Source organism: Ceratotherium simum, chromosome 1, assembly GCF_057802395.1.
Source record: "Ceratotherium simum simum isolate JZ-2026a chromosome 1, ASM5780239v1, whole genome shotgun sequence".
NCBI lineage: Eukaryota > Metazoa > Chordata > Mammalia > Perissodactyla > Rhinocerotidae > Ceratotherium > Ceratotherium simum.
The window spans coordinates 104,300,169-104,314,884 of NC_141900.1; the positions used below are offsets into that span (position 1 = coordinate 104,300,169).

General features: G+C 53.1%; 1 protein-coding gene across 3 annotated transcripts; it reads right to left on the minus strand.

The window, feature by feature from the left end:
* Positions 1 to 5,865: 5,865 nt before the first annotated feature.
* Positions 5,866 to 14,585, minus strand: ASB10 (ankyrin repeat and SOCS box containing 10). Of its 3 annotated transcripts, XM_087433208.1 has the most exons (6): positions 14,315 to 14,585; positions 13,689 to 14,015; positions 13,266 to 13,533; positions 9,761 to 10,280; positions 6,328 to 6,441; positions 5,866 to 6,051 (listed from the first exon to the last, which is right to left on the minus strand). In XM_087433208.1, exons 1-6 carry the CDS (start codon positions 14,583 to 14,585, stop codon positions 5,866 to 5,868), a joined length of 1,686 nt encoding a protein of 561 aa, XP_087289334.1. The 3 variants fall into 3 exon arrangements, with proteins under 3 accessions (XP_087289334.1, XP_004430660.1, XP_014643108.1); XM_004430603.3 differs by lacking the exon at positions 13,689 to 14,015; XM_014787622.2 differs by lacking the exons at positions 6,328 to 6,441; positions 14,315 to 14,585 and having other exon boundaries at positions 13,689 to 13,998.
* Positions 14,586 to 14,716: the final 131 nt, after the last annotated feature.

Below are 14,716 nucleotides of genomic sequence, written 5' to 3' on the forward strand. Positions count from 1 at the left end.
AGTTGTCAATCTAGAGGCAAAAGTCATGGGCACTTTTGCTTGATAGGAGCCTCAGGTCAGTGGGCAAGAAAGACTTAAGACAGGCAAGTCAACAGAAGAAGAGTGACCCAAGCTCAGGACATAGAGCAAGCCTGGCCAGCTAAAATGAGGATCATTTCGTCAGTGGGAAACTTATTCATGGGGGGCCAGGGAGAGCCAAGCTAGTTAAAATTAAAACTAGAAAAGCCAGGCAAGTTTAGGAAGATGCAGTCTAGATAGGGGAAGTTGCTTGGCTTAGGGGAGGAGGAAAACCTACGCCAGAGAGTCTCAGTGTTTCCAAGCCAAGACAGAGCAGGGCAGGAGGGAACTCTGGATCTCAGTGACATTCATTCGAGTCAGGAACGTTGTCTTGGCCTAGTGAACACTGCTAATATCAGGCTGATGTATTAAAAATCAGCACCCTGAAAGACACTGTCACCAGAGTGGGACAGAAGAGGGTGGGACCCAAGAAGGGAGATTTCTTTGGTTATGCTTGATTGACAATTCATCAGAGAGAAAAAGGGAGAAGAGTGTGGTTTCTGTGCAGTCTTGATCTGTCTTGGGCTCTATATTAAACTCAGTGAAACTTCTGAAAGATGAGTCTGGTGGGAAGATGTCACCATGGGGAAAGGAGAGGTGCCTTAACTTAGATCTGAGAACCTCAACTCACTACTAAAGTACTAGGATAATCCTTGTACATCCTCCTAAAGATATTTTTCAGAACCCTTTGTTAAATTAACCAGGCACTTCACAGTACCAATATGGAAGACCAGACTTCAAAAGTGTCTTGTACCTAAAAAGTGAGAGGTCAGTACTTGGTTCAATGGCTTTAGAGTGTTGGATACACAATAGAGGCTTATTGACTTGATAAATTATTGAGGGAACTTTGGGCTACAATCACTGAAATTAAAGCTGTATGAGCAGTAACAACACTAATCAAATAAAGCATGAAGGAACAGCCATTTTAAAAAGTAATTGCATTCATTTTTTGCATAGGTAATAAAATCACTTAGCACAAAATTCCAAAAGCTCAGAAGGATATATATATTGAAACATCTCCCTCCCACCAGTCCCCCCAGTAAAACGTCACTTTAATAAGCCTGTCACTCTCTGGTGGGACGAAATGGATCCCTTAATAAATAAATGCTTTATCAAGGACTCAAGGTGAAAGACGCTCTGATCTTGAAGACGTATGTCATCTAGCTTAAGCCAAGAGCTTATTGCCCAGAACTATACTCAGTAAAGTGGAATTCTCTGCTCAAGCTGGCACAGAGACTATAGGCTTAAAGCTTGTTGCCAACAAATCCCAGTGGTCCACCACTCTGAAATGAGGCAAGTGAGACCCCAGGGGCTTTGTATTGCCGTGGTGTGGTGTGTGTTTATTAGATACTGGATTTTATAATCCATTTATTTCCTCGATCTGTTTCCTTGCCACACTGGGGTCATGAAGTGTGACTTCTGCATAGTCCTTGACATTCAGTAGCTAAACTAGGATAAAAGCCCTAACATACACAGTGGCAACTGAATAGCTCATTTCCTTTCCCTGCCTTTGCATGGACCATGGAACTGAGGCCACACGGTAAATGGAAAAAAAGCATTGGCTGGAGTAAGAAGACCTGGAGTTAAGTTCCTGTTCTGACCCCTCACTGAGCCATATGACCCTGGCCCTCTTTGAATTAACTTCTCCATGTGTGAGAGAGAGTGATTAATATCTACGCTGCCTCGTCAAAAAGTCGGTGCAAGGATTAAGTGAATATGAGGAAATATCTTTCAAAATGAGTTCTTCCTGCACTAAATGGACAAAGAAGAGCAGAGTGGTCAAGAATGGAAGTCTCCCAAATCAGTGTCTCTCCAAAAACTGCTTCTTCCTCTCCTATCAGTACCAAGGACAGAAGCTGTGGCTATCAAATCTGAACAGAGCTGGCTCCTTTCTTTACCGAGAGAAAACTCTGTGGTTCTCCTACTGAATCCCTGAACAGGCTCATCGTGGGCAAGCACCTCCCCTCATTGTCTAAAATGGAATTCTAAAGTGCTTCGTTATTGCACTCTTGCCCTGACTTGTCCCACTCTCACTACTCCACCTGTTGAGGAAATGCTCCTACAGAGGAATTTTATTTTGAATCTACTCTCTCTGCTTGTGCCAATGTCGGACCCCATCATCTGGCCTCCCCTTCACGGATTTGAAACCCGAACCTAGGATGCTAAAAGAACGAAGTATTCGAAAGTCAAAGCCAATAGATCTATACCTCCGCCCCACTCATTGGCGGGAGAGAGGCCACTCACATTGGGCAGCGTCGGGCCCTGTCCACGGGCACCCTCTGGTGGCAGCAGCGCGCAACTGCGTCACCGCGAGAGAAGTGCGGAGTACTGCAGCGCCCCCTGGCGTTAGTCCAGGAGACGCGCCGAGGGCAAAGGAACTGGACCAGGTGAGTCGTCCAAAGGGTGAGCGCGCTGGGCAGTTAACTGTGAGTGCACTGGTTGGGCGGGGGGAATGTACAGGAGAGTTTTAAAGTCTAGTATGCACGCGTGTAGATTCATATATGTTTGTTGTGTCCAGGTACTTGAACCCTGTGTATCTGTTGTGTTAAATGTGTGCTGTTTGTGCGTGCGCACGCGTTACACGCGGATAGGTTGGTGGTGGGGATGTTCGCGCCTCCAGTGCAGGGCGGAGTCCTCACGGAGGCGTGAAATTGGTTTGGAGCAAACACATTACGGAAAGCAATTACCGGGGAGAGGTTCTGGGCCCGCAAGACCTGCAGCCAGGAGGCCGGGGAGGAAGCTCCCCGGCTTGCAAGAGTGTCTGGATGTGTAACCCCAGAAAAGACCTTCCTAACAGTGCCCTGCTAAGGGGAGACGGTGTGAAGTGGGGCAGCAGCCCCTCATATTGAGCACGCCACACCGCCTTTCTTCCCTTACCCCCGCCCCCCTCCTTTAAAAGGCATCCCACTAGGATCCAGTGCTCTCCAGTTATGGTCAGAAATCCTTCCCCTTTCTTATCACTTTGGGAGAGGCACCCCACTTCTGTGAAGTCTTCCCAGGTCCCGCCCCTCCTGCTTGCCTTCCTCCTCATGCCCTCAGCTTCTGCTCCTACATGTCTTTTCCTTTCACTTCATTGCCCCTTGTATTTGAACTAGTTATTCGCACACTTGTTTCTCAGACTAGATGGAAAATTCACTGAGGGCAGGAACAGATCTCATTCACAGCTGTATATCTAGTGCCTACAACCTGGAATTCAGGAAGCACAAAATGAATGATGTGGATGGGATTAAACAGAATTTCCATCAAAGTGCATAAACAGGACTCTCTCAGGAAAGTCATCCCCTTGAGAGTCAGGATTCTTTTAGGACAGAGCTTTAAGCATCTTTCACATGCCAACCATCCCACATGTATATCCCCAGACCTGCCTGCGTCCCTGATTCCAGATTCATAGATCCAAATGACCAAGATATCTAATAGGCAGCTCCAACTTGATATTTCCCAGACTGACCTTCTGATTCCTCCACCACCTGCCCCTTTCTCATCTTCCCCACCTTAGTAAAGAGCACCGCCATCCATCCAAAACAGTGTTCAGCCAAAACACTGGGAGTCATCCTGGATTACACTTCTCTTCAGCCCGCCACCTCCACTCCATCAGTAAGTCTCATCGAGTCTCCAAAAAAGGGTCCCAAGTCTTGCCTGCTGCTTCCCCATCTCTGCCTGGACTGCTGCAGTAGCCTACTAATGGTCTCAGCTTCTCCCTCGCCTCGCCTCCCCTCCCCCAAGCCCCTCTGCAGCCAGAGCAATCTTGAAACCTACATCAGTTCATGTCACACCCCTGCTCTTCCCCACTGCACTCACATGGCTGGCCTCAGGTTAGACGTCACCTCAAAGAGGAGGCTTCCCTGTCACCCCCTCTCAAACAGCTCCCAGTCACCCTCTGTCAACGCCGTTTGAATCCCTCCGTGGAGGGCTTACCACGGACACTCCCGCCTGTCTGCTTGTGCCTCCCTCCCCACTGCAAGGTACCCCACTCAGACCCTGGGGGAACCAACGGACGGACTCGCCCTGGGGCAGGACGGGGCTCTTCAGGGGAGGCCCCCAACAGCGAGGGGAACTCCCGACGCCCTGTCTCGCTTTCCCCGCGCCGACTGCCCCCTGTGAGGTGAGGCCGGTGGCGTCAGGACCCGCCTGGAGTCTCCACAGCCGAGGGGCCCGGCCTCAGCCGGCCGACCGCCTGTGGCCTGGGCTCCAGGCGCATACCCTCCGGTCAGGCGGTCCCGTCCTTGCGCCGCGCCCGGCACCTGGAAGCCCAAGGCCCGTGAGGCCAGGTGGGAGTCCGGCCCACTCACCTCTGCCCCGCCCCTCCTCCGCTGCTGGCGGGACACGCTCTCCGGCTTCGCGCTGCCCCGCCCCGCCGCCTCGGGCTCTCCAGGCTCCGCCCCGCGCCGCCTCGCGCCCTCCCCGCCCCGCCCGTCGCCACCTGGCTCCCGGCAGTTGGCGGGAAAGTCTGGAGCTCTGGCGCGTGCGCACTCCGGGGCCCTGGGAAATCTGTCCAGCGACCCATGACGTCACGGATCCCGGTGCACTTGATTGGCTGCTCTGCCGGTCAATTCCACCTCCCTCCTGTGGTCGCTCCTGGCGGCTGGGTCTCCTGCAGGTTCTTAAAAATTCTGGTGCTGCAAAGACCCTCAGAAACTCTCTCCTTCTGTCTTGTTTTACAGATGCAGAAACTTGAACCCAAAGAGAGGAAGAGACTTATGTTCCGCAAGTTAATGGCAGAGTTAGGCCTAAACCCAGGAGTGTAACTCTCAGCTCGGCTCAGGCTGCCACAAAGCTGCATTGAAGGAAGGAGCGGATAGAGAGGCAAGAAGCAGGTGTGCATCCGGGGCTCCCTGACCTACAGGACGGGCGGAAGGTAGAGGTGTTTTGGTTTCTCTAAACCTGGTTTCACTCTCGCATGAACCATGGTTACCCCTCCGTGCTTGATGACCCTGCACCCACCCTCCCGTTGGCCTTCCCGCCCCTCACCTCACCTCCCTACCCCAAGGCTGCCTTTATCGCCCCACCCTACTGTCTTCACTGCCTCATTCCATAGCAGTCCTGTGCTACCCGTCTCTTCGCTGGTGCATCCTCTGGCCAGCTGTCCTTTAGGTCTTTTCTGGCACTATCTCACCTGGTGGCATTCTGCCACATCATGTGCCAGAGGGGCAGGTCTGCCTGGGATCTCTCAACAGCTGGTGGATACAAGAGGGGGAAGGTGACAGAGCTGGCACTGTGGGGCAGATCCAGGGGGACCCTGCAAATCTGTCCATCCTGAGTCCCCTGGGAGTAAGGCAGCTCAGAGGAAGGCCTGTTGGAGACAGCACCAAACAGCACAAGCCTGGAGATTTTTAATGCACATATAAGGTTGGGACAGGCCGGAGGGGGGCCTCAGGAGACCCCCAAGAGGAGTGTATCACTTGCCATGAGTCCTAGCTCTCTCTCCATCAGACATCATCTGGCTGCATGGTCCGTCCACCTCTCCCTGGTGGGATTGGCAGCATCCACATCTGCCTGTGGAGTTGGACCTCCTGCTGAGAGGGCCAGCTCAGCCTGAGTTGGTTCAACTCAGTCCTGGGTTTGGAGCACTGTGAGAAGTGGGCTGGTGCCCCCTGGGGCCTGGGGCATCTGCTTTCAGCCTCTCTCAAAAGGCAGTGGACATCTGGAAGGAGAGATATGGATTCAGAGAGGGCCAGTGGTCCGGGAGGCTGGCTGATTCTGGCCAGGGCCCTGCCCCCAAATCTTCTCCTGCCTCCCACCCCTCCCCCACCCACACCCCCACTCCCAGCAAACAGTGGGCTGAGACTGTCCACAGAACCCAGGACTCACCTAGTAGAGCACATCCTCGAAATCCAGCTGCAGGTAGCGGAGCAGACGGGGTGGCAGGGGAAGGCGGGGCAGGGCATGGGGCAGGCAGGCTGCCAGGTGAGCGCGGAGCGCACAGCGGCTCAGATGCTGCAGCGATCTGGGCTGCCTCACCAAGGCGAAGAGGGAGGAGTAGAAATTGTGGTGCTTCTGGGGACAGAAGGAGGGGCTCAGCAAGGCAGCCTTGGACAAGTAGCACCCACTCCTCCTAAATCGAGGAGGCTGGTGGCCAGTGGGTGTCTACAGGAACTTATAGAAGTTAGAGTGTTTCGGGTGTTCACTCTGTGAGTTTTCTTCTGGGGTCTGAGCGAGTCTCTGAGTAATTTCTGTGGGGCAGAGTGGGGATACTGATGGGGCTTCCCTTTAGGAGGTGGGAGACTTGGGGCCAGACTGAGCGATTGTGTGTTGGGGGTCCTGGAATCTGACCTGCAGAATTTCAGGAGGCACCAGAGCCATGGCCTCCTCAGGAAGTTGCATGGCACTGTAGGTGTTCATCAAAACCTCGATAGTCCTCGGGGACATGCACCAGCGCTCCAGCACCTAGAGGAGGCAGAGATGCATCAGCGCTCCGGGGTTACCACATACTATAGAGCTCTGGTCAGTACATGCAGGATGACCAGACAGCAATAGCACAGCTGTTGGGGACTGAATTGTATCCCCCAAAAGATATGTTGAAGTCCTAATCCCACTACCTATAAATGTGACCTATTTAGAAATAGGGTCTTTACAGATGTGATCAGGTTAAAATGAGGTCATTAGGGAGGGAATTCAGGAAGAAGGGATGAGAACAGGAGAAGCCTGATGTAGGAGTGGGGGTGGGATCAAGTTGGAGCCAGATTTATTTTTTCATTTCTTCCTTCAGCAAATATGTACTGAGGGCCACTATGGGTCAAGTACTGGGGACCCAGCAGGAGGACAGACAGGTCCTTGTCAGCTGGGAGCTTCTATTTCAGAGGGAAAACACAATAAACTCATAAATCACCACTTAACAGATACGCTGCTGCAAAGAAAAATAAGTAGGCTCAGGGACTGAGCATGGGTGGGAGGGTACCATCCTAGAAGGGTGATCAAAAAAGGCCTGAAGAGGTGGCCTGATGCAGCGAGGGGCGAGCCATGCCAGGGGAGCAGCCCATGCCAGGGGACTATCCATATGGTCAGAAAAGCAGCCACATTTGCCTGGACACACACAGGTACCATCACACCCACCCGTGCCTGTGTGTAATACCTATAAGCAGATTCGTGCTTCATCCACTCAATCTCTTGCTGTATCTTAAGCTACAGGCGGTGGCCACAGACCCTTTATAAAATCTTCAAACAGCTAAGTACTGTATCCCAGGCAGCATTCCTGTACAGAACCACCCCCCACCCCCGGCCCCGCACACACATGCATATAACATTAGGGGCTTTAACACCCCTGTACAAGGAGGGGAGACCCTTCTACCTGGTAGGCTGGGAGTGCTGCATGTGCGAGGCACTGCTGGGCAGTGGGAGGAGGTGGAAGGCCTTGTCCAGGTAACAGGGCCTCTGGAGAAAACATCTCACACACCCCATACACCCGAGGCCCTCTGCTTCTGGCCATGTATCTGGGCAGTGCTTACCAGAGCTGTCCCAGCCCGTATGCCTGGGGCAGGCCTCTTTGCCACACTCCTCCTTAGAGGTGGGAAAGAGGAGGCTGGTTACATCAGACTTTCCTGCTCTTACCTGTTCCTCGGGCCAGCTTCTCCATGCTTCTCAGGCCACGTTGATTCTTGCCTCTGCACACTGCCTGGAATGCCTGCGCCTTCCTCCTCCATCTCTTCAAACCCTGCCCATCCCAAGTCCCATCCCCTCCAGGAAGCCTCAGCTCTTCCAGCCTGCATCCCTCTCTCCCTTATCTAATGATGCCCGACATTGGGATAATGCCTAACAGCGTTCCAAGAGCTTTCACATACATGATTTAGCTTTAGAACAACACTAGCTAACAGGTATTGAGCACTACCTCTAGGTTAGGCCCTGTCCAAAGGGCTTTATAGGCATGAACTCATTTAGTTCTCATGCTAGCCCTAAGAAGCAGGCATAGTGTTATATCCTTATTTTACAGATGAAGAAACTGAGGCCCAGAGAGATTAAGCAACTTGCAGAGGGTCACACAGGTAGTGTGTCTGGCTCCAGAGCCTGCACTCACAGTTGCCACCTACCTCAGAGGTTGTTGGAGGGCTGAGGGAACCCATGTAACAGGTCACACACCTTAGAACAGCATCTGGTGTGTGGTCAGGGCTATGTTTGCTCCTCGTGGTACCTACTATGCTCCTATAGCTTTTCATCACTGTTAGGTGGAGACCGTGTCACATGCAGGGAATTGGGTTCAGAGAATTCCAGTGACTTGCCCATAGTCACACAAACAAGCATCAAAGCCAGAGCCTGGATCCAGGTCTGAGCGCCCAGTCCAGTATGGTGGCTTCTGGAGAACTGGCTGGGGTGGTAGTGATCACAGATGGGCCGTGGTGGCTTCCTTGCAGGGAGGAGTTCCTCCCTGGAGGACAGGCACTCCTGCCAAGCCTGGAGCAGATCATGGGATACAGATGCGGACTCCTTCCTGCACTTTCTGATCACCTGGGACACGGTGCCCAGACAAAGGGACAAATAGGGCAGTTTGCTCTGCCGGCCTTTTTGGTCCCAGATGTGGGGCGGGCAGTGGGGTCCCAGGAAATCCATTTGCTGCTCTGCCTCCTCCTCCCACCCCCTCCCCGACAGGGAAATCATTAGCTGTCAGAGCCGCCGTCAGATTACAGGGAATTGCTCGGAATTGCTCGTCTCCTAATTATCTGGTGTTAATAGGAGATTAATTAGTGTTAATTGTTGATTTTCTTGTATTTTCCCAAAGGGGAGACCAATCTGCCGAACTCTCGGGCTGTTTAATTATTTGGTCTTGCTTAGGAATCAAGACAGATGCTGCTAGGTTTGTGAGTGAAAGAGAGAGGTGGGGACAGCAGGGGAGCATCCAGAATGGGGCGGGCCTGGGCGAGACAAGCCCCGAGGCGGGCAGGGGTACCTGCCCATAGCCGTATTCATCCTGACCCAGCTCCTCGGAGAACAGGGGTCCACACCCCAGGCCCAGTGCCCTTTGTGACATGACACAGCATGGGACAGGACCCCCTGCCAGGGCATCAGTAGCACAGGTCTTCAAGTTGAACCCACTTTGGGAAAATTAACATAAAATAAGATACAGATTGGAAATTGACAGTGAAAGCCTTTTTCTCAGGTGCCAGGGCAGGCTGGACTGGGTGATGCATGTCCTGCTAAGCTCTCAGAAACCAGGACCACTTCTGTCTGCAGATAGTCAGGAGGCCTTGAACCTCATGACCCAGGCTCATCACTCTGCCTGGAGGAGCCTCTCCTGTAACCAGAGTGTCTCACTGAACAGGTCCCACTGCCAGGCAGAGCTTCCTAAATGCTTCTTTTGCAGCTTGCTCTCCTGATGATGAAACTACTCCCTGCTGCCCACATCAGTCCTAGTTCCTCCTTCAAGACACCTTTCTGATCCTTTATAATCTGGCCCACTGCCCTCAGTCCACCTTCATCACACACACACACACACGTGCACGCACACACACACATGTGAGCATGTGTACACATGAGTGCACACACACACTTGTATACACATGTGCGTGCGTGTGCGTGCACACACACATACACCTCCTGCTGGTCTGTGTCCTCACCTTTGCCCCCACTGGGCTTTGCTTGTGAAATGAAAGGCAGAAAGAACTGACCTATCAAGTGTCCAAGTGTCCTGGGCTGCATCTAGAGCAAGTGGGAGCTCAGGTCAGGGTCTCCCCATCCCCTCACCTTCATTGCCCTCCCTCTGCCTCCAGCCCTGTACCTTGGGGAGGGCCCCAGGCCAGACTCGGACAGCGCCGTGGTTGAGCAGAGCCCGCACTGCGTGCTCTGGACTCTGGGCCAGGGCTGCAGCTGGGCCCTGCAGAGCACAGTGCAGGGCCGTGTGTCCCCCATAATCCATGGCGTTGGCACTGACACCACAGGACAGGAGCAGCTCCACGACAGCCCCATGGCCCCGGCGACAGGCCAGGTGCAGGGGCCGCCGCCTGTCCTGGTCGGCAGCATCGGCATCTGCTCCAGCCGAGAGTAGCAAGCGGCACAGCTGGAGGCAGCGGGTGGTGGTGGCCTCAGCATCAGCAGGGGAGGTGCAGCGAGTGTCACAGGCAGCCAGCAGTGGGGTCCAGCCTTCAGTATCACGGGCATTGGGGCATGCCCCCCGTCTTAGAAGCAGGTCTGCCAGCTCCACATGGCCAAGCCGGGCAGCCACATGCAAAGGGGTCTCCTCTTCCTCCTCGGACCGACCATCCACTTTTGCCCCAAACCTCAGGAGCAGCTCTGCACACCTAGTAAGGGCGAGACAGCAGAGGGGAGGAAAATGGGGCACAGACCTACACCCCTGCATTCCTGCTGGTCTGAGCAAAGCAAACATGGGGGGCGCCTTGGGTGGCTCCTGGTCCTGTCTGCCCCTCACCTCCATCCTGTCCATCACTAGTCATCCCAGCAACATCTTGCAGGGTCAACAATGCCCTCTTTTCAAGTGTACATACTCTCTGCAGAAAGAGTGCACTAAACCCTCTGTGGCAGGAAAGTCAGGAGTAGCCACTACGCAGTCAGAACAGGTGCATTCTGAGGGCTTTACATGCATCGACCTGTTTCATCCCCACAGCGTTCCTATGGCAGGTTCAGATGGGGAAACTGAGGCCCAAGGGTGTGAGGACCTTGCCCACATTCACACAGCTAGTGAGGGAAGCTGGCATGCAGGCCCAGGGGGCAGCAGGGCAGTTGGAGGACTCTGCGTGCTGGGACTGGAGGAGGAAGTGGGGAGTGGGGCCTAGCAGTGGGCACAAGTGGAGATGGGGGCAGTGGGACAACAAACAACACAACCACAACTGGCCAGCCAGATTTGCTCCACGATGGCCCTCACGGAATGGTGTGTATGCCTGTAAGAACGTGTGCACCCAAGGCTCAGAGAATTAGCCTCTCTGCTAAGATGAGCTCCAGTTTCCTCATCCGTAGAATGGGTATAATTGCCAGTACCCAGCCCTAGTGAGTTGTTGTGAGCAGCATCTGAGAAAATGCCTGAAAGGCTGTTATCATTAGAGCTCGTAACAGCAGTATCTGGTGGGGTGAGTGGGTGGTATAGATGGTGATGGATCATGGGGGCTCCTTATATTATCCTGCTCACCTTTCTGTATGTTTGAAATTCTCCATCATAATTTTTAAAATACATTTGTTTACTCAAGAAAGGAAGGAGTGATTATCACTGTGTGTGACCTCAGGGAGGCTGGGCTGAAACATGGCCAGAAGTAAAAATGTGGGATTGTATAGAACTGTGTTGTCCAATACAGTAGCCACCAGCCACATGTGGCTACTGAGCACTTGCAATATGGCTAGTCCTAATTGAGATGTGCTGTAAGTGTAAAGTACCACCAATTCTGATCACTTGGTGCAAAACAAGAATGTAAAATATCTCATTAGTTTTTGTATTGATTACATGTTGAAATGATAACATTTTGGATATATTGTGTTAAAATATATTATTAAAATTAATTTCACCTGTTTCACAGATACTTGTACACCCACGTCCCTAGCAGCATTATTCACAATAGCCAAAACATGGAAGCAATCTAAGTGTCCATCAATAGATGAGTGGATAAATGAAATATAGCATCTACATACAATGAAATATTATTCAGCCTTTAAAAGAAGGAAATTCTGACACCTGCTACAGCATGCATGAACCCTGAGGACATTATGTTAAGCGAAATAAGCCAGTCACAAAAGGACAAATACTGTGTGATTCCACTCATATGAGGTACCTAGAGTAGTCAGATTCACAGACACAGAAAGTAGAATAGGGGGTGTCACAGGCTGAGGGGAGGGAGGAATGGGAAATTATTGTTTAATGGGTACAGAATTTCAGTTTTGCAAGATTAAAAATGTTTAGGAAGTGGATGGTGGTGATGGTTGCACAGCAACGTGAATGTACTTAGTGCCACTGAACCGTACACTTAGAAATGGTTAAGATGCTGGGCCGGCCCAGTGGCATAGTGGTCAAGTTCGCGTGCTCTGCTTCAGCAGCCTGGGGTTTGCAGGTTCAGATCCTGGGTGTGGACCTACACCCTGCTCATCAAGCCATGCTGTGGTGGCATCCCACATACAAAATAGAGGAAGATTAGTTCAGGGCCAATCTTCCTCAAGCAAAAAGAGAGGAAGATTGGCAACAGATGTTAGCTCAGGGCCAATCTTCCTCATCAAAAGAAAAAAAAAAAGAAATGGTTTAAGATGGTAAATTTTATGTTATGTATATTTTACCACTGTTTAAAAAATTAATTTCACCTGTTTCTTTTTCATTTTTGATAGGGCCACTAGAAAATTTGAAATTACATATGTGGCTCACATTGTATTTCTATTGGACACACTGCTGTAGAACATATCTTCAACCATAATATGATAAGTCTGGAGTTCTCTAAAGGCTGATGAGGTTAACAGGAGAGAGAATGTCCACAAAAGGGGAACCCAAAGCTCAAAAACTCAGCACGATTCAAGGGCAAGATGTGAAATCTGGGAGGTGAGCAGTCAGTAGAGAGAGGGCCTCCACCATATGTACAGTTAGTTCATAGATTTGCCAAGGCTCCCTTTGCCAGGATTCCATGCTCATCCAAAAATTCTAAGTGGAGACACATCATCCAAGGTTCCCTACACACAGGGCATAATTATTTGGGTCACTGTAAAGGAATATTCCCTGTGGTAAATAGTACATTGTCACATTTGGTTATATCCATCAGTTTCTTGTTTGGTTAGTTGGGCTCTGTCCCGAGCCCATTTATCTGAGGGTGCCTGCCAATATGAAAATGATAGACCTGCCAAGTTGAGAACCAGACCCTGCCCACGGGGGCCACTGCGGCCTCGTGGATCACTGGACAGTCAGCTCCCTGAGGCCAGGACCTTAGTTGCTGTTGTACTTAGCACAGTACCTGGAACATGGGATAAGCTCAGAAAATATTAAAACTTTACAGTACACCACCTCCCATATAATGGATCCAGACAAGTGCCCCCATGTAGGCCATGCAGCTGAGCCCCTGCCGCAGCCCTCCTCCACCTCTGGGGAAGCAGAGATTCTCCCAAGTCTGGGCCATTCCAAAGTTCACGGGGCCAATGGTTGGATGGTTTGGGGAGTAGTAGCATCCTGACTCCCCACCTGAGCCCTGACTCCTCCATCCCAGCCCAGCAAGCATGCCAGCCCCTGACATGTTCCCCCGTACTCCCTGAGGTCATCTCTGCCTCTTCTAGGAGTAGAATGGAGGTTGGGGAGAGGAGTCACTCACTCAAGGGTGCCAGCCCCCCGGCAGAGGTGCAAGGGACGTTTCCCATCCTGGTCAGGGATGTTGGGGTCAGCTCCTGATACCAGCAGCATGTGGACACAGGCAGCGTGGCCGGCAGCACAGGCATCATGCAGGGCGGTGCGGCCCCCAGGGGCACTGTCGGGCCTCGCCCGCCGCCTCAGCAGCAGCCGTAGAACTTCTGTGTGGCCCCGGCTGGCTGCCACGTGCAGTGGGGTGGTCAGCTCCTCTTCATATGTCAGAGACCAGAGTCCTAGGGAGAGAGCGGACATGGGCCTCAGACCCTGGAGGGAGGTAAAGAACTTCCAGGCAAGTGGGGAGGTGGGCAGAGGCTGGGAAGTGGGAGCCCAGAGCTCCGTCCCCAGCCTCCCCTCTCCTCCTCAGACACCCAGTGCCCCTGGCCCATACTCAGAGCGCGGATGTTGAAGCGGAAATCCCTCCATCGCTCTGGGTCGCTGGTATCAAAGACGGAATCTGGAGCCAGGCCGGTGCTGGAGTCCGAGAGGATACGGGAGACAGAGCCCACGTCCCCGGCCAGCACTGCCTGCCAGAAGGCCAGGGCAGGTCCTGAGGCCGTGCAGGTGATGATAGGTCCCTGGCCAGACTCTGGGCGCTCTGCAGACCCTCTGCTGGGCTTCTCCACCAGCCTGGCACAGAGGGCATGTCTGTCACCAGGGGGCTCTCCCTGCCCCCTGCACTCTTCTGGGGACCAGCTCATGAGGAGAGAGTGTGAGCACGTGAGAAAGAGGGCAAGGGGGAGGAGAGGTAGGAGCCAAAAGCAGAGAGAGGGAAAGGAGGAGGGAAACACTGACAGATCGAGGGAGAGGGTCTCTGTGTCCCTGAGCTGAGCCTGACCCGGCCACACAGTTCAGCAGGAGCTATTCTGGGCTCCGCATGACTTCACTCCTGGGCCAAGGTTTAGGCAAGCTTTGGTTGGGGGAGAAACTGCCAGGGACTTCTCCTTTTCCTCAAGCACTTGGTACCTCTATGCCTGATGCAGTCAGCCCAGCTCCCCGCTCCCAGCTGCCTCTCACCCCTCTGGTGGCTGCTCCAGCGAGGCTCGGCAGCCCGGCTCTCCAACAGCAGGTCGGCTGTGCTGTGCGGGGGGAACAGCTCCTGCAACCTCGCCAGGTCTCCCGTGTACAGGGCATTCTGCAAGGCCATATCATGGCACAGCAGCGGTGATGGCCGAGGGGGCTCCCAGGCTCGGTGGGACTGGGGTCCCCAGACCCGGCAGGCAGGGGCCAAGGGGAGGCACCCCAGATGGTGTCTCCAGTGGGGAGGGGAGCTCCTTCTCCCAGGCATGGCCAGTTTCTGGGAGAGACAGCCAAAGAGGCAGGAGTCAGGGCAATGCTGCTGGTGGACTGTGCGGGCGGGTGCTGGGCCTGAGCCAGGCAGAGGCCCAGTGTGGGCGGGGCAGGGGAGCACACATAGGC

Excerpts from the sequence above, each read along its gene's own strand:
- ASB10 (XM_087433208.1), bottom strand. The coding sequence starts at position 14,585 with ATGCCTGGGAGAAGGAGCTCCCCTCCCCACTGGAGACACCATCTGGGG. Across the intron at positions 14,016-14,314 it reads CTGGAGCAGCCACCAGAGGG|GCTCACACTCTCTCCTCATG; the intron begins GTGAGAGGCAGC and ends TCTTTCTCACGT. Across the intron at positions 10,281-13,265 it reads CGGGGGGCTGGCACCCTTGA|GTGTGCAGAGCTGCTCCTGA; the intron begins GTGAGTGACTCC and ends CGCCCTTACTAG.